The sequence below is a fragment of the Phascolarctos cinereus genome, unplaced genomic scaffold (assembly GCF_003287225.1).
Source record: "Phascolarctos cinereus isolate Bilbo 61053 unplaced genomic scaffold, phaCin_HiC Scaffold_4;HRSCAF=312, whole genome shotgun sequence".
Classification (NCBI taxonomy): Eukaryota; Metazoa; Chordata; class Mammalia; order Diprotodontia; family Phascolarctidae; genus Phascolarctos; species Phascolarctos cinereus.
Window position 1 is genome coordinate 28,921,566 of NW_027555847.1, and position 19,312 is coordinate 28,940,877.

Consider the following 19,312-nt stretch of genomic DNA (forward strand, 5'->3'; position numbering starts at 1 on the left):
GAAATTGGAACTCTTGTTATGGAAATAGGGTCTGCCCCTTTACTTCAAGACCCCTTGGAATGTGCTACAGCTCTCTGCCCAGATCTCCTGGGAGAAGGTCAAGAGGATCGCAGGCTTGTATTGGAGGGAGACCTTAGAGGTCAGAGACCAGCCCCCTCACTTCACAGACAAGAAAACTGAAGTTTACATACAAGCTGCAAGTGGCAGAGCTGAGGCCAGAACCTGGTTATCTGATTCCAATCAACCTTTCCTCAGGATCCCCGTTTTTTCTGAGCCAAATGGCATTCCTTTTTACATCTTCTATGACCCATCAGTGGGATCATAGACCCAGGGAGCCTTAGAGACCATCCAGTTCTGTCTCCTCATTCTACAGAATGAGGAAATTGAGGCACAGTGGCCAATTGATTTGCCCAAAGTCCCAGGTAACACTTAGTCCTTCCGGGTTTTCAAAGTGCTCTGCCTGCATTTTCTCATGCGATTCCCACAGCTACTCTGGGGGGGTGGGTGCTATTTTATCTCCATTTCAGAGATGAGGAAATTGAGGCTGGGAGATATTAAATGACCTGTCCAGAGTCACCTGGTTAGTACATGTCAGAAGCATGATCTGGCCTCAGAGTCTTTCTGACTCCAGGTTCAGTGCATCAAGCTGCCATTACTTCCCGGAGCTTTACCCGACTCTGGCTTCATGGTGGAAACCAACCTGTATCAAGAACAACCTAAGCTCCCTGAGGACAGGGATTGTGTCATTTTTGTCTCAGGATCCACAGGACCTAATCCAGTGTCTTACATCGAGCAGGTGCTTAATTGGTAAATTAAACACATCTTGGTAATTACTTTAAAAAATCTGAACTATAAATAATGCAAAATCCAGTATTTATATATATATATATATATATATATATATGTATATATATATTATCCTTTAATCTATACAACTATATATCCTTATATGTAGTGATTTTAAGAGGATATAGAGTATATAGATATACATATCTATATCTATCTCTCATATGTCTACTCTTTTAAAATAGTTTCTTCTATGCATATTTTATCTTGCTAGGATGTCAGTGATTACCCTGACAGCCAGAACCAATTCTCTTCCTCTTCTCCTCTTCCTTATGGCACACACCAGGGCTCTAGGCACATAGTAGGTGCAAAAGTAACATTTTCTGATTCAGGTTTTGAAATCCCATCTGTTCCACAAAGCCTTCTCGATCTGAAGCCTAGGCATTCTTCACCTTGCCTACCACTCCTGGCATGCTGACAGTGACCTGAAGGAACTGGGAACTTCCTTCCAAAAGCCAATGACCTTGAAGGAGCTCAGGTTACTATAACCTTCAGCAGCCTTGCTGTCCTGCTGGGATGGCCTCCCCCATTGGCAGATTGGTGACCACACTTTATTGGCCTTCTGGGGGACCATATGGTTGATATACCCTCCAGCAAGGAGAAAGGACACTGACCCTCTTAAAGAAGGTGAGGGAAAAGCTTAGGCCCAGATAAGCTTGGACTCATTTTATGTGATACATTTTAATTTGTCTCATTCTTTTTTTTTTTGCTTTTTAGTGAGCAATTGGGGTTAAGTGACTTGTCTGAGGTCACACAGCTAGTGTCAAGTGTTTAAGGTGAGATTTGAACTCAGGTCCTCCTCACTCCAAGGCCAGAGCTCTGTCCACTGTACCACCTAGATGCCACAATTTGTCTCGCTCTTGAAGCATGATAGAGTAGTGGAAAGAGCTCTTGAGTCTGGGGACCTGCCTTCATAATCTGGCTGGATTTTATCATCAATTTAGAGCTGGAAGGGACCTTAGAGGTCACCTAGCTTAGTGAGGGCAAACACGATAGAAATAGGGGCCACTAATTCATACATAAAAATCCCTGGGGGCCACATAGTGACTGAGTTTTAAAATGCAACATTATCTATGTTTTATTGTATTTTAATTTCTACTTGCTAAATGTTTCCCAACTATATTTTCATCTGGTTCTGGTTGCATGTTGGAGGGTTTGGGGCTGTGGGTTTGACCGCTCTGATCTAGTCCAGCTTCCTTGTTTCACAGATGGGAAAACAGAATCCCCTTAGGGGATGTGTTACCTTGACTGTACCAGGCCAGATGTAGACTAGAATGTCAGTTATTCACGTTTTGTGTGTCACGGACCCCATGAGCAGTCTAGGGAAGCCTAGGGACCCTTCTTAGAATTATATTTTTAAATATATAAAAACATGAGAGATTTACAAAGGAAATCGATTACATTGAAATTCAGTTAGAAAAATATATTAAGAAAATAAATTCATTAACCCCAGGTTAAGACTCCCTGGACTGGATGGACTCAAAGGTCCTTTCCAGATCTAATCTATGAGCCCATGGCCACTTTGTGGGCCTCAGTTTCCTCATTTGTAAAATGAGGGAATTGGGCCAGAGTCCTCTATGATCCCTTTGTGGGCCTCAGTTTCTCCATCTGTAGAATGACTCCACAGTCTCTAAGGTCTGACTTTGCTCTGGTGCCCTGTCTGTTCATGGAGACCTCGTGTGCAGGGCATCTGTTTTCTAAATGCTTGTGTCAGCCCCTGGCATTCTGCTGAAGTCTTTAAATGGCCAGGGCAGCTGAAAGTGGGTCACACGCATCAGGAACATGCAGCAGAAGGCAGTTTGGACAGCCCAGGCATGGGCCAGGGATGGCTCTTTAAAATGAGGTCACATCTGCTATGAACAGTATCCAAAGTGAGCCCTCCATTGGATGACTCTGGCCCAGCTGCACAAGCAGAAAGGGTTCCTTTAGGAATCCCAGCTTTAAAGAACCCAGATGTCATTGGGCCCCCAGTGCCATACAAGGATGGCAAGCTTAGATCCTCCAACGCCAGGATTCCATTTATGCCCACTGCCACATGACTGTTAAGCCCTTAAAAGACCATTCCCAATTGCAATTGCCAGCTTTAGCTCTCTATCAAGTACAGCGGGAAGAAAGCTATTGGTGTCAGGGGGCCTGGTTTGAATCCCACCACCTACTAATGGCAGGACCTTGGGCAAGTCACTTAACCTAGTTAGGACTCAGTTTCCTCATATATAAAATGAGAAAACTGGATTAGCTGTCCTTCAGTTTTAATCTAGGAACCTTTTACCCACAAATTCATTTGAAAAGTTTCTATCTTTCATTTTCTAAAACTACCGATTAAAGTTTTTAGGAGGCCTTTCCTGGTCTCTCCCACTTCTAGCACCTTTCCAGAGAGATGAGTTTCCATTTCATCTCCATATATTTTCTACGTACCTAATGATATCCATGTGGTCCCTCTCCTCCATTAGAATGCCAGCTCCCAGAGGACAGGGACTGTGTTTTTGCTTACTCTGTATGCCCAGCATTGAGTGCTGGGTCAGACACACACTGAGAGTACTGCCTACCTGCCCTGTTATTATTATTCTTAAATGAGATATTATTATTATTATTGCTAACAAGATATTATTATTATTATTATTAAATGAGATAACCTGTACAGTGTTAGGTGGTAGCTATTATTGTTAAGAATCCCTGATAGAGAGGCAGGGAACCCAAATCTATTAGAAGCTTAAATGCTCGAAATACCTTCATGGCATTAAAGTCATCCAATGCTTTAAAGAACTGGCCTTTTGGAAGGTTTCCACTAGGCATTTCCTGGCTTCTTTGTGAAAGGCCCAATTTCCCCATTAAGTCATTTTAATTTTCTTTTTCTCCCCAAAGCTCCCATTTCACCCCCTTGGGTGTTTAGCAACATTTGCTTAAAGCTGGACTGAGAAATCAAGTAGTTAAAAGTGGAAGATGCTTTCTGTCTTTGGGTGTCTTGGGTAGGAAGGGTTCCTTTGGCTTGTAGGGAGTCTACTCTATAAAGACGTTAAAACCATGTTCTAGCTCCATCCCCCATTTGTTGTCAACACCAGCAGCCTCACGGGAAACACTAACGAAAGAGACTTGAACAGTAACTTTTGGAGACTCCATGGGGCCCCTCGTTCATGTCCGAAGTTGGGCTAAGCTCTTGACTCTATGGACAGCCCATTCCTTACTGTGTTCCAGAACAAAAGTCTGAAGGCTGGTTTTATAGTCCTGGTCATCTTTTTACTGTGTGTTTTAAAATGAAATGAAAGAAAAAAAGTGCATGTAGAAAACAAAAGAAAAAGAATCTTCCAAGAAACAAGGAAACTTCTAATTCCTTGAAGGGCAAAGAGATGGTTTTAGCTGAGCTACTTTGTTGGGGGATCTCACACACACACACACACACACACACACACACACACACACACACTCTCCTGAAAACAGAATCCCAAGCCTTCCAAATCAGATGGCCAAGGGGTGATTGCCTTGATGCACCAACTCTAGAGATGGTTCTGGCTACCAGAGAGCACAGGTAACTTGCGTAGCTTGGGGAGGCTTCTGGAATATAGGATTGTGGAGTCCCGATCCTCTTTCATTTTAAACATTGGCAATCAGGGCAATGGGGGCTGGGGCATACCTGTGGGCACTTTGCAGCACTGTAGCAATCTCCAGCTGTGGCAAAAGGAACAGGACGCCCATCGTGTGTCCGTGCAAACTGCAAGTCTGTGGCTATGGGAGGGTCAATGGCAGGACAAGGGAGAGAGTTGAGTTGGAGGAAGAGGAGAGATAAGAAGGGAGGGGGATTGGCAGGAGATTGGGTAAGAGAAGTGGGGGACAAATAAAAGACCAAGGGGCAGTGGGAAAGCAATGAGAGAAAAAGAAACAATTCAGAATGTTATTAGCAAACGAGCTCATCCAGATGTGTGCTCACTTTGGTGAGTCAGTGAACTCCTAGCACAGATTTTTTTTTCATCTCAACGTACAAACCAAAACATTGGTTTAAAATCACTGTGGAATTGATTCTTACATCAAAAAAGTTTGTCAAAATACCCAATCTAAACAGAAGATAATTGGATGCCCCAGGAATCCCAGAATAGTAAGAAAGCTGCTACAGAAGAGAATTAGGGCAAAGGGGAAAGAACAGCAGCTCTGAAAATGATTTCCAGCTATTTCAGAGACTTTTGTTCTCCCAAGTTTTATGCAACTTATGGGCTATTACTGCCAAAACGCAGGGCAATGCAACACTGCATCTTGAAATTGTTAATGGCAACTCAGAAAGTTTTCACCCAGTTAGCAAAACCAGACAATTCAGAGCTGGCTGATGCGCTAGGAATCCGTGCTGGAGTCTCTGAGCATGGCAGACCAAGGAGAGTCACCTTGAGACAGTCTAGCAGCACAGCTCCACTGGGGCCAGCCCTGGGGTCCAGGGCATACTCTCTTCACTCTCTCTGCCTGATTACTCCCATGGGTCACCAGAGAAGGGACTGAAGTAGCTTTAGATGCCCAGCAACAATGGAAAACCTCATCATGCTCCAAAAAGAAAACATCTGCACAGATGTGGAACATGGTGGAGTGAGTTTTCTACAGGCACAATGGTCAGTCCTTCCTTCCTTCTTTTCTCTTTGTCTTCCTTCCTTCCCTTTCTTTCTCTTTCTCTCTTCCTTTCTCTTTCTTTTTCTCCCCTTCTCTTTTCTTTCTCTTACTTCCTTCTCTTTTTCTTCCTTCCTTTCTTTTTTCTCTTCCCTTATTTCTCTCTTCCTCCCATTTTTTCAGTTTATCTCCCTTTCTTTCTCTTCCTTTCTTCTTTCTCCCTTTTCTTCTTTATCTCCCATTCTTTTCTCTCTCTGTCTGTCTCTTTGTCTTTGTCTGCCTCTCTCTGTTTCTCTCTCTCTCTCCCTCTCCCTTTCTCTCTTTCTACCAATGCAAAGACTGCAATACCAGCTCTTTGAAGTTAAGAGCAGTGTGGATGATGCCGATTTTTTAAAATCTTGAGGGCAAATCAAGTTCAATCTACCTCAAGGGCAGAGTAATCTAATACACTGTATCAGATATAATGAGGAAAAATTAATTATTCATGATTCTGTTTTTCCTCTGTTCATTGCAACATGTTTAGGCCTTTTTGCTGCCCTCAGCTGTTCCTTTGATTAATGTCCCAGATCCCTGGATGGCTGAAAAACTAACCAAAGACAATCCCGGTCAGAGTTAAATCAGATTATGGGCAAGCCAAGTGAAAAATGTAATTCTATCTTCTTTTTTGTAAAGTGACTAATAGGCAAGCAAAGAAAGATCTGTGAATTGGAAGTGTAAGGAACTCCTTAGGAGGGAAATACTCTTCCCTAATTCAGATAGCAACCATCTAGGACTATACTTTAATTCACAATATATTTATTAATTATGTACTCAGTCACTATGTGCCAGGCACTGTGCTGGGCAACAAGGGCAGAAGGACAAAGATAAAACAGGCCTGGTGCTTAAGGAGCTTACATCTCATAGGAGAGAAACAACATATACGTAGATTTGTTCAGTCATGTCTGACTCTTCGTGACCCCATCTGGAGTTTTCTTGGCAAAGATATTGGAGTGGTTTGACATTTCCTTCTCCAGCTCATTTTACAGATGGGGAAACAGGCCAACATGGTTAAGTGACTTGCCCAGGGTCACACAGCCAGAAAATGTCAGAAGAACTTGAACTAGTTTCTTCTTGACTCCAGTATAAATGCCTCTGTATAAAGTGAGCATTTCGTCTTCTCCTCCCATTTCCTTCTCCCCACCACCACTCCATGCTATTCCCCATGGTAACTCACTTATTATTTGCATAGTGGTCAGATCCAGCCTGACTTTTCGGAAGGAGGAAAACCCAGCTGCTGTATAATCTTTCCGACAGTGGCAATCTTCTCTCCGGCTCCCGTTGTAAGGGCATTCGGTGGGGTTGTGCAGCCTAAACCCAAAGAGATTTCTTTCCGTTAATGGAAGAGAACATTTCTCACAGAGACTACACAGAACCTGGAAGACTGTGGTCCACAGTCCTCTCACCTGTGCCCATAAACCTCTGAGAAGTTCTCGGAGTCACTACTGACAAGCGTAATATACTCTTTGGGCTTGTCAGACTGCATCCCAGCGCAGAAGACCTGGAAGACAGACAGAATGGCAGCTCCTTAAGGGCAGGCATTGTCTGGCTTGCTTGGATTTGTATCACCAGAATTTAGCAAGGTGCTTGGCACACAGCAATGATGTGTTTCTCTCTGTCTCTTCCTCTCTTTCTCTCACTCCTTCCATATCTCTCTCCCTCCTTCCATTCATCCATCTCTCTCTCTCTCTCTCTCCCTCTCCCTCCCTCCTCCCCTTCCTCCCTCATTCTGTCTTTCTCTTCCTTTTTCTCTCCTTCCTTCCTCCATCTCTCCCTCCCTCTCTCTCATTCTCTCTCTCTCTTTCTCCTATTCTTTTGCTGTCTCTCTTCCTCTTTCACTCCTTTCTTCCATCTCCCTTTCTCCCTCCCTCTATCCTCCTTCTCCTTCTCTCTCACACATCTTGAAACAGTCATAATTGGGGGGGGGGAGAATTACCTCACTCCAAAATCAAAAGGAGCAAATAAACAATTAGAAGAAACAAAAGAAGGTAAAATACTTTATCAATAGCCTGAAATTCACCTTGAGAATCCTTCCTGTGATTGTGAGATAATACTCCCCATCTTCAATGACACCTTTCAGCCTTTTCATCTCTTTGCAGTTTCTGGGCAAATCACCTGGGGAGGCAAATGCATGCTATAATCTTCATAGATTACTTTGTACATAGTAAGCCCTTAATAAATGCTTTTGTCATTCATTCATTCATTCATTCATTCATTCATTCATTCATTCATTCATTCATTCATTCATTCATTTATCTAGAGCTGAAAGGGACTCCAGAATCACCTAATCCAACCTCCTCCTTTTGCAGATGAGGAAACTCAGGGCCAAGAATGTGAAGTGATCCGCCCAAGGTCAATGAAGTCAAAAGTAGCAGAGCCAGATTTGCTCAGGTTGTATGACTCCAAGCCTAATGCTCCTTCCACTAAGCCACTGGTAAGGCTCAGTCTATTTACCATAATTTGACAAATATTCATTGTGCTGTGTGCTGTATGGGGGTAGGGAAAGATACAATGATAATGTTATCTGAGATTTTGAAGGGGGACTAATCACCTACTGTTCATTTTACAGAGGAAGAAATCGATGCCCAAAGAGACTTGCCCAAGGTCATACAGATATTTAATGGCAGGGCTGAAATTTGAACCCAGACTCTCCAGTCACAAAGCCAGAACTCTTTCCACTGTGTCCCTGACCTCAAGAAGCTTAGAATCTAATAGGGAAGACAGGCAATGTGCGTACACCAAGAATTCTTGTAAGGCCGATTTTTCACATTCAACATCATTTAGGCTACAGTTTCCCATTTCATCTGAAAGCAAAAAACAATGCCAGCTAGTAGCATGAAAGGATCTAATTATAAACTTTCTAGATGCTCCTCTTTCATTGAAAGTTTAACTATTCAGTTAAATTCAGTAAACAATTATTAATCACCTACTACACACAAGACACAATCCTGGTTACTAGGGAATAGGAAGTCAAAAATAAAACAGTCACAGGTTCACTGAATACTTTTCTCAGGAGTTACCATGTTCAGTACAGTGCTTGGCACATAGGAGGCATTTAATAAATGCTTATTCCCTTCCTGCCCCATCTATCCTATGGCAGTCAGATCTTCAGAGGAGAAATGCCCACATTGGTTGTCCATTAAGTAGATGAAAGATGTCACAGAATCCTTGGCTGGAAAGGCCCATGAGAAGGCAGAATACACACACACACACACATACACACCCACACACACAACATACACACAACACATGGCTGAGAAGGAGGCTGAAAGAACCCTGGTGAGGCACAACCCAGAAGGAAGATCCAGGAATGAAGAAGGGTGAGGGGGACCCTGAAGAGGCAAAGCCACCTAACAGGAAGGAATCTAGCCAAGACTCCTGGTGAATCAAGGCCCATTAGGAGGAAGTCTGCAGGGAGCCTTGCTAGGAAGGTAGATGAAGGGATGTCCTTGCTTCAGAATGACCAAAGGAATTCACTTAAGACTAAAGCCCTATGAAATTTTTTGAGGGGTCTTGTCCCACTTTGACTATATGGTTGGCATAAGCAGCAGTTATATTTGGGCACTATATATAGACCTTTGGAAAAAGCAAGATGGCACCTTGGTTGTTCTTTCCCCACCTTCCTCCCCACTTTCCCTGACACACAAATAGATAACCCAAGGTAATCTGAAGCTCTTTGAGAGTACAGATTATTCATTATTTGTCTTTATATCCCTCATACCTATTACAGTGCCTGGCACGAAGTTGGTGCTTATTTATTGATTGACTAATTGATGGAGAGAATACTGGCAACTGAGGACTCCTGGGAGTCTTCATGGAGAAGGTAATGGTTTTGTTTATTTGCAGGACAAATGACACCGTGCACCTGAAAATCTTTTAGTAGATGGTATCATTTCTAAGAAGTCGACATCCCCAAAAGCATGGCAAGGGTAGAGATGGGGGAAGAGAAGGTCATTTCACTTGACAAAGAGCAATCTATTCCAACTAGAAGACTTACAATTGTGGTTACTGTGGCAGGTTCTTCTTTCTTCAGGTTTTAACTCAAGGGGGCAGAGAGTGCTTGGCTGGTCATCATTTGTTAAGCACTGCACTGAGCGATGCATCACTCCCCCTCCGCAAGTCACCGAGCACTAGAAATGAAACTTCAGTCAGCTGGGCAGCTTGAGGTGTCCCTTCCTCTTCCCACCTTGAGGAGATGAGCTTGCAGGAGTGGAGGGTACCATGACTCCTCCCTGCTGAATCACCTCTGGATGCTCCAGAGAAGCAAATACACTGAAACTAGAAACAGACCACATTCCAAAGAGTATGATCCCCAGGGAATGTCCAGAAAATAAGAGCGGATTGAAGATCTGGCAATTCCCATGGACTCCACCATGGAGATCTATCTAAGTGCTGTTTCCTCAACTTCAGAGCCATAAACAGGCATTTTGTTTCCCAGGGAGGCAGCACAAATGATGATCAGGGGGGATATTGCCTAAAGCTTGCCCTCAAAACATCTATACAACTCATGACATAAAATAATAAAAGAAAGAATTAAAATAAATTCAGCTAAGTGAGAGTGGCAATTAATTAATTCATTCATCTGTTCCTAGCTGCTGAAGGAATTCACCTGTTATATTTTGAGACAGTTAGGTGGCATGTTGGATAGTGTATTGGACCTGGAGTCAGGGATACATGAATTCAAATCTTGCCTTAGATACTTGTTAGCTGGGTGACCCTGGGTAAGTCATCCACCCTCTCTCATCCTCAGTTTACTCATCTGTGAAATGGGGGTAATAATAGCACCTACCTCTCACAGGGTTGGTGGGACGATTAAGTGAGATAACATAGACATTTTGCAAATCTTAACGCACTCGGCAAATGATATTGAGCCTATAGTTTTTGGTTCACTGGGGCAAAACCCTCATTGCTCCACCTAGTTAGTTGAAGCTTTCCTAAAGCGGTGTCTACAAGATGGCTAGAAAAGTTCTTTGGTGTCTTCGTGGGTCCTTGCTCCAACATAACATGATCTTAGAGCTTAAGAATACCTTCCTAATGCATTTAATAGAAAACAGCTTAGAGAAGAGTCTGATATGGTCCAGTCAGAGCTGGCTTGAGGCAAAAGTGAAGGCGGTGTCCTCTTACTTCCTCCTCTATTCTTCTGGTATTTCTGGTGATTCCATCCTAGACCCACCCTGACCCCCAAACTAACCTGTGTTCCATGCCCATTGGGCCTTGTCCTCAGCTAGTGGTGGTTGGAAAGGCACCTGACACCATGCAAGGTGTATCTCACCCCTCCCTAGGGTACTAGGCTTCAAACCCCTCACATGCTAAAAGCAATGCATCTCTAATGGTGGAGTTTGGGGTATGGCAATTGGAAAAGGAGAACAGAGAGACTATTTAGTCTCAAGAAGCTTTTCCAGTATCCCTCAAATCACACCAAGTCCTTCAACCCCTAGGACACTCCCCACCTATGGGGCTGGTCTCCTTCAGACAGATTGATTTTTCTTTTGGGTGTGTATTTGATTTAATTAGTATCAGATATTCAGCTTGTCTGTATCTGATAGTCCTGGGGCACTGAGACCTTAAGTGACTTGCCCAAGGTCACCTAGCTAGTCTCCAGAGGCAGGTCATAAACTCAGGGCTTCCTGACTCCAAAGCTGGTATGACAATCTCTAAGTCACTAGCTTGGTAATTGGTACTAATATCAAAATTGGTACTCAAGTCCAAAGAGCTCTATTTGTCAATATGCTTTTAAACACAGTAAGAAACATCTTAAGACCAGATCAAACAATGTATTGAGGATAGAGAAGCAACAGGAGAGACTCGCCATTGTATTCACTCTGGAACCATCGTCCTTCTCCCTATTTTGCTCCCCACTCCTTTCCCTGATGGGTTCCCATTACCTCCACCCATCTGCCACCTCCTAAGCCTGGCCTAAAATGGGCACAGGAAATCTTGGAGTTTGGTCCATGTGCCACCATGAACTGGTCATGCCTCGAAGCATTCTGCTTTAAAATTCCCTAAGAATTTGTTATTACTGTTGTTCTTTGATTCAATTCTCCCGTGGACTTCCATAGAAGACACTAAGTGGGGAGAATGACAGAGTAAATTTTTGGAAGGCAGGGAGAGTGTTACTTTTCTCTCCTCAGTTCATTCCAACCTTATAACCCTTACTGTAGAAGGAGGTCACCCCTGGGTGTGCTAACAGGAATGATGCTGGGAGGAGATTGGCTGCCTGGCCCTGAGAGCTCTTCCAACATCCATTTATCAAGGAAACATCACTCCATCATCTACTTACGCTTCCCCAATTTCCAACTCTCCAGGTGGCTGAGACAGGGCACTCCCTCAGGAAGCAGGGATGGATGCTGGGAGGCTGGGTGCCTGGGCAGTTGATGGTATTCTGGTAGCCGTACTCATAATGATCTTTCCCGGTGTAAATCTCACTACAGGAAACCAGCCTTTGTTTATAACCCTTGCCGCAGGTCACTGAGCACTGTGGAGAGAGAGACAAGTTCAAGAAATGACCCAGGGCAGCTACAATGGCCCTCTAACCTCACCACTGCCACTGACCGGGTGACCAGAACTCTCAAAGTTTCCACTTTGTTAGCTCCAGGCACCCAGGAGACACACGAGTTCACACAATTGCTTGGACGGATTCAGCTTCTCAGCAGTAACCTGGATCTCCCACTTGGGGGGAGCCTCACACTCTCACAGAAGTAGAGAAGCCGCCTCTCCAACCCTACCCAGACATATCCGGCAATAAATCAATTGGTCAATCCATAAGCATTTTAGTGCTTACCATGTGCCAGGTTGGCGCAGTTTTAACCACAGTGGTTAATAATAACAATAATTAATTAATTGATAATTTATTATTATTATTTTTAAAACTTAGGAATTAGAGTCTTATCTAGTCTATTTCTTTTAGCCAGCTTAATCAGTTGTATGTTTTAATTAAGGATCTCTCTCTCTCTCTCTCTCTCTCTCTCCTCTCTCTCTCTCTCTCTCTCTCTCTCTCTCTCTCTCCCCTTCCCTTCCTCTCTCTCTTCTTTTCTCCCTCCCTTCTTTCTTTCTCCCCCTTCTCCTTCCTTCCTTCTTTTCTCTCTTCCTCCCTCCTTCCTTCCTCTTCCTTCTTTCCTTTCCTTTCTTCTTTCCTCCCTCCCTCCCTCCCTTCCTTTCTTCCACCACTTACTAGCTGCGTGACCTTAAATGACATCCTCTGTGAGGCTTCAATTTCCTCATCTGCAAAATGGGGATTAATTAATCAACAAGCTCATATTAGACTGAGTTCCATGAAAGCAGGGACCAGCTTAGACATCCATTTGTATCCTCAGGACTTAGCTTAGTGATTTGCACATACTAAGTGCCTAATAGATGCTTTTTCATTTTTCACTCACTCATTCATTCAATCATTCATGATTAGCCAGGCATACCACTAAGATCTAGGGATACAAAGGAAAAAGATGGCCTGCCCCCAAGAAGCTTCCATGCTAATGGCATGATAACTTCCACCTCATAGGGTGGTTGTGTGGGTCAAATGACCCACACCTGTAAGGTGCTATATACAAACTAGCTACTGTTTAACCCGACAAATGGCTTCCCAAGGAGATCAGAAAAGACATTTCACTCAGCATCTGCTAACTGCACTTCCAGGCTAAGGACACTGACTGCTAGAAACAGTGGTGGTAGGTTGTGTGTGTGTGAGTATATAAGTGTAGATGTGTGTATGTATGTAAATATGTATATATGTGAGCATGTGTATATGCGTGCATGTATGTATATGGGTATGTGAGTATGTGCGCATAGTGTATGTGCATCAGTATATAAGCATGTATGTATGTATGTATGCAAATATGTGTGTTTATGGGAGCATGCATATATGGCATGCATGTGTATATGTGTACATATGAGTATGTGGATATGAGTATGCGTATGTGGATATATGTAGGCACATGTATATAGTGTGTACATGTGCATGCGTGCGTGTGTGTGTGTGTGGTGTATGTGTGTGTGTGTGTTTCAGGAGTTGTCTTAAAGCTCAAATGTTTTAGATCCAGAAGCATCACACAACTTTTCCCCTGGATGGCAGCAAAGTGCAGGGGAAAACAGACGGTAGAGGCAGAGCTTATTAAATCCAATAGAGTCCAATGGAGTGACTAACACACCCAGCCACAGGGTGTGCTAGCATCAGGACCCCTAAAATCATAGAATGTGAGAGCAGGAATGGCCCAGGGGCCATCTGGTTCAACTTCTTCATTTGACAGATGAGGAAACTCGGATGCTAATAGCATCGTAGATTTAGAGCTGGGTGGGATCTGAGGTCATCGAGGAAACTGAGGCCCATAGAGGCATTTAGAAGAATAGCTTTCAGGATAAGGCTGAACATTAACTGTTGGGTTCTGCCCTGGGAAGACCACATCTAGAATATCATGTTCAGTTCTGGACATTACATTTTAGGAAGGACATCATTAAGCTGAGGAGGTCTGGAGGAGGAAGACCAGGATGGCTAAGGGTTCTTGCCACAAGTGGATTGGTTTTAGGCTCTCTTTCTTGATATGTTGACCAATATTATATTATTATATTGTATATTGTATTAAATATATTATTATATAATATAATAATATACTATATATTATATTATGTTATGTTATATTATACAGCATGCATTTATGTAATACTTTAAGGTCTGTAAAGTACTTTAATGCATATATTTTCTAAAATTCTTTAATATATACTTAAGTAGAGATAAGATCTTCATTCATCAAATACAGCAGATATTCCTTTTGTGTATGGGTCAGAACTAGATGGCTGCTTAAAACTCTCTAATTCTCTGATTTCATGATCTCTTTTGCTCCTCATAATCCTCCCATGAGGTAAGTCTTTATTATCCCCATTTTTCAGAAAGCAAATCTAGTGTTCTTTCCACCACACCACTGAGGCAGCATGCCAGGTATTGAGGCCTAGCTGGTTGATGAAAGCATTGGTAGCCATTCAGAAACAAGGATGTTCCTAATTGCTACTTGTGCTCCCACAGATCAAACTAAGTTTTGTTTACTGATGAAAAGGCAAGTTGGAGGTTTTAAGCAGCCATCCAGAGGATTTCAGGATCAGAGACAATTTTGCCTTAATTCTCTTGTCTTAATTTTCTTAATTCTCCCCCTAATTGCCTTAATTCTTTCCTTTGACCTAGGTTTAGAGAGACACTATCACAGTCCTGACTAATGGACCACTGCTGACTGATGAGGCTCCTCAGTGAGCCTGCAGAGGAAAGGATGAGGAACAACCCCTAGGGACAGACAGCTAGCTCCACAATTACACAAAGTTTCTTTGCTGATGAGTCCCCAGACTTGATGAAAAGGAGAAGAAAAGGAGAAAGCTGGATATTTCCTGAAGACTTCATATAGCCTTATCAGACAAGGTAGAATCCACTCCCTATGACAGCAGTGGTTACAGATCTCCTCTTTTTATGATTAAAGAGTTTCCTGGTCATTTTTATAACCTTCTCCATCACCTCACACCAACATGAGGGAAAATAAGCAAAAGTGATCAAATAGGCACATGAAAATCAGTCTAGGGGTGGAAGAAGATGCAAGGACACATCAGCTATGGAGAATGCGGTGGAAGGCAGGAGACCTGGCAAAGAAATGGTCCTGGAGTCACCTAACTGTTGCATGCCTCAGTTACTCTATTTGTTAGATGAGGATAATTTTGGTTCCTTCCTTTCATTCCAGCTATTCTGATGAAAAGATGAGATAACATATATGAAATTACTTGTGTGTCCTGGACCCCTGTGGAAATCTGGTGAAGCCTAGGGACCTCTTCTCAGAATGTTGTTGTTTTTTTAAATTAGGAATTAATAAAGAAGGAAATTCTTGATATCAGCTAGAGGGTACTCAAAATAAAGATATAATTTCCTCCCCGTGTCAGGGCACAGACTCCTCTAAATTACCTATTCATGGACCCTATAGTGATGCCATGGAGGTAAAGAACCCTTGCTTTGGACCCAAAGTGCTCCCTTTGTTCAGAAATTGGTATTATTACTAGCATACATTATTGTCTCTTTTATACATGATCATGTTTCTTTATTTAGAGTAATGGAAAGGACCAGAGGCCTTGGATATACCTAGATATTCTCCTATGTGATGGCAAGTGCTAAAGGCATGTCCAGTTGCTTAAATTTGGCAACACCCTTAGTGGGGTATGGGGCTGATTTTCAAAATTTCAGAACATTAGAATCAGTTTGGTTTCTGACTACCTAAAATTTACATGGAGAAAACTAAGTAGCGATGGGAAGCGTGGTTCTGGAAGTGTGACCCCAACATAGTCAGGCTTTCTTTGCAAGTCTCTGAAAAGGGGTCAGGAACCTCAGAAGCCTAGAGTTGTAACTGAACTACTGTCACCGAGTCTCTTGGGCTTCAGAAAACCATTGGGAACTCATTTTTGAATGGGATTTCAGAGACCTGCATAGGTGGTATCTGGAAGTGCCATTAGGTGAGTAATGAGATATGCCTTAGGGAAAGGCAGGCCACCTCCCAGTGAGGATGGGAGAAGTACATTCCTGTCAATCTTGCTCACAGATCTTCATGTTTAAGTGAGGACAGATCTCAGAGAACTAGGGGCTTTGTTAGGCTAGAAGTCTCTAGAGAGAAAGAACTGTGGAGTGCAAAGACCACCAGGAAGAGGATTTAATTCGAACGGAGAAATAACATGAGGTAAAGGAAAAAGTGAGAGGTCCTGGGTTCAAATTCCAGCTTTGATACTTGTTACTCACATAACCTTGGGCAAGTTGTTTGACTTTTCCAGGCCTCAGTTTCCTCCTCTGTAAAATGAGTACACTGAACTAGATGATCTCTGAAGTGCCTTCAAACTCTGGACCTATGATCTCATCATTATCTAACCTCTTAGTGGATAGAGTTTTGCATCCTGCCTCAGACCCTTATCAATCAATTAACCAAAAACATTTATTAAGTGCCAGGCTCTGTGTTAAGCTCTCAGGCCACAACAGGCAAAGGACAGTTCCTGCCCTCAAGGAGCATCCCAACTGATAGGATCCCATAATACAGCGGGAGGTCCTTGTTTTACCATTCCCACCCCATTACTTGGTCATACCCTCTACATGTAGTTGGGACAATAAAGCATTTGTGCCACCCCCATGGAATCTGAATGTAGAAACTTCCTTCCACAATGAAAATTGGCAAGCTCTATATAACTTATACCTTTGGAGACTATTTAGACCCAAGAAGCCTTTGCAATTTTTCTCAAATTACTCTGGATTGCCTTGGCCCCTCTGGTGCTGCCTACTTATGAGGCCACCTTGTTGGTGACCAGGATTGATTTTCTTTTGTGCCTGGACCTGTGGTTTAATTGGCACAAGGAGTGCCCAGTGTATGAACTAGCCCTACAGATGCACAACCTTTGTAACATCCCTCATATACGTTCCTCTTCTCTTCTCTGACACAACTGAGGCTCTGGTATAGGACCTCACACCTAGACTGTTGCAAAAGCCTTCTGGTGGTCTCCTGGCCTCTCCTTTCTTCAGTCTACCCTCCACTCTGCTCTCAAAGTACTCTTCCTAAGGCACAGGAATGGCCGACTGTGTCACTCCCCTGCTCAATAAACTCCCATGGCTCCCTATTACCTCCAGGAGTAAATATTAAATACTCTGGCTTTTAAAACCTGGCCCTTCCTACCCTTCTAGCCTGTTTATCCTTTCTTCTCCTCCACATACTCCACAATCCAGCTACACTGGCCTGCTTTTTATCCTCTCAAATGGCATGTCATTTCCTGTCTCTGCCTTTTCATTGACTATCTCCCAGGCTTTGAATACCTTCCATCTGCATCTCTGCCCCCTGGCTTAAACCTCATTGCAAGAGGTCCTTCCAAGACTACCTTTCATTTTGTTGTTTTTGTTGTTCAGTTGTGTCCGACTCTTTGTGACTGCTTCTTTGAGGTTTTTTTTTTGGCAAAGATATTGGAGTGGTTTGCCATTTCCCTCTCTATTTCATTTTACATATAAGGAAACTGAGGAAAACAGGGTGAAGTGGCTTGCTCAGGGTCACACAGCTAGTAAGTGTCTGAGGCTGGATTTGAACTCTGGTCTTTCTAGCTCCAGGCCTCACACTCTATCCATGGTGCCACCTCACTGGCACCATCCATCTACCTTGTACATGTCTTTTGTGGACATAACTGCCTGCTGTCTCCCCCATTAGAACAAGCTCCTTGAAGCAGGGACATTTCCCTCCTTTCTTTGTATGCTTAGTCCTTAGCACATGGTAAGCACTTAAGGAATGCTTGTTGACTTATACGGTCTTAGAAAATTGCCCAGGGCAATGAGAAATTAAATGACTTGTCTAGGGTCCCATGGTCACAATGTTTCCCAGGTAGGATCTGAACCCTCCAAGGACACATTCACAATCCATATCTCATGCTGTGTCTCTAGGCATGATCATCATTTCTAACTAATTATGTCACCAAGCCTTTCCTGAGGAAGGAGGAAAAGGGGAGAATGGGTTTCCCGAAGGTCTCCCTGCAAATGGCAGAGATGCCACTTCCCCCAAACAACTAAGGCCTGGGCCTGCTTGCTCCCAGGCCCCATGCGTGCTGCTGCTCACTATGCCAAGCAAAGTACCTCTGACCATTCGCCGGTGATCCAGATGTATTCACAGGGCTGCAGACTGCAGCTCTCTCGGTCCGCTGGCCGCTGGCTCGGGTCACAGTGCAGGCTGTGTTCCTCAACCTCGTTTCCATTCACGCACACCACCTTTCGATACCTGGAGCCTGCTCCGCATGTCTTTGAACACTGTAAAAACACAAGAAGGGGTCACCGGACAACGATCTACATGTCACCTGCAGAGTGTCCAGAAAGGCCAAGGAGTTGGCCAAAAGGAAGCCTTCACCATGTGACCAAGATACTTTCTGGGTGTAAGTCAGTCACCTCTGGAAGGAGTCTGGCCTTTTGGGCCACTGAGGAACGCTACCATGTGTCACTTAAGTGCAAACTTTACTATATAATAGTGATTCACAAGCCATGGGCTGTGGAGCCCAAGAATGTAAAGTTATACCAGGAGCACCAGAAATCGGACTCCTGTGCTTACTGCACAGTGTAAGAACGTAGGGTCTGGAGAAAGAGGACCTGGATTTAAACCCTAGTTTGGACTTTAGGATCTGAGTGACCTCGGCATTTCAACTTTTTCAATGAACCTCTCTGGGCCTCAGTTTCCTCATCTGTGAAATGAGGGGCATGACCAGATCAAGACTTCTTCAATATTTTAATAATTCCATGTCACTATGATTAGATTCCTTTGTAATTGTACGTATTTTACTTTATGCATCATTCTGAGAGAGGGCCCATAGGTTTCAGCAGACTGCCAAAGGGGTCACTCCAAAAATTGAGAATCCCTGGACTAAATGATGCCTAGGTGGTACAGTAGATAGAGCACTGGGTCTGGAATCAGGAAGATCTGAGTTCAGATGCAGCCTTAGATACTTCCTATTAAGTCTGATCTCTCTCTATCCACCTCAGTTTCCTCATCTATGACATGAGGATAATAATAGCACTTACCTCACAGGATCAAATGAGATAATATGCTTAGCATATAGCCAAGCACACAGTAGGCATTTAATAAATGCTTGTTCCTTTTCTACCTTTTTCTACTTTTAGAACTAAGTCTATGATGCTTTTATGCACAGCTATAAAATAAGGAAACTGGAATGAAACATGAAGGTCTTTTTCTCTGCTAAATCCTTTGAAAAATACATTGTGTATTGTAAAGGCAAATGACCTTGAAACACTTGTGAACTTTGACCTGTGACGTGACCGAATAGGATTCCAAGAGACAGAGCATGCCGTCCATCCTCCTGCCTAGATACG

General features: G+C 43.3%; 1 protein-coding gene across 1 annotated transcript in view; it reads right to left on the bottom strand.

Moving 5' to 3' along the window:
- Positions 1-19,312, bottom strand: part of ADAMTS9 (ADAM metallopeptidase with thrombospondin type 1 motif 9) — a 191,988-nt gene that overhangs the window by 10,599 nt on the left and 162,077 nt on the right. Inside the window, 7 exon segments of the mRNA XM_020978321.2 lie at positions 4,475-4,566; positions 6,641-6,774; positions 6,870-6,964; positions 7,484-7,578; positions 9,461-9,593; positions 11,744-11,938; positions 18,071-18,241. Coding sequence (XP_020833980.1) covers positions 4,475-4,566; positions 6,641-6,774; positions 6,870-6,964; positions 7,484-7,578; positions 9,461-9,593; positions 11,744-11,938; positions 18,071-18,241 — 915 coding nt within the window.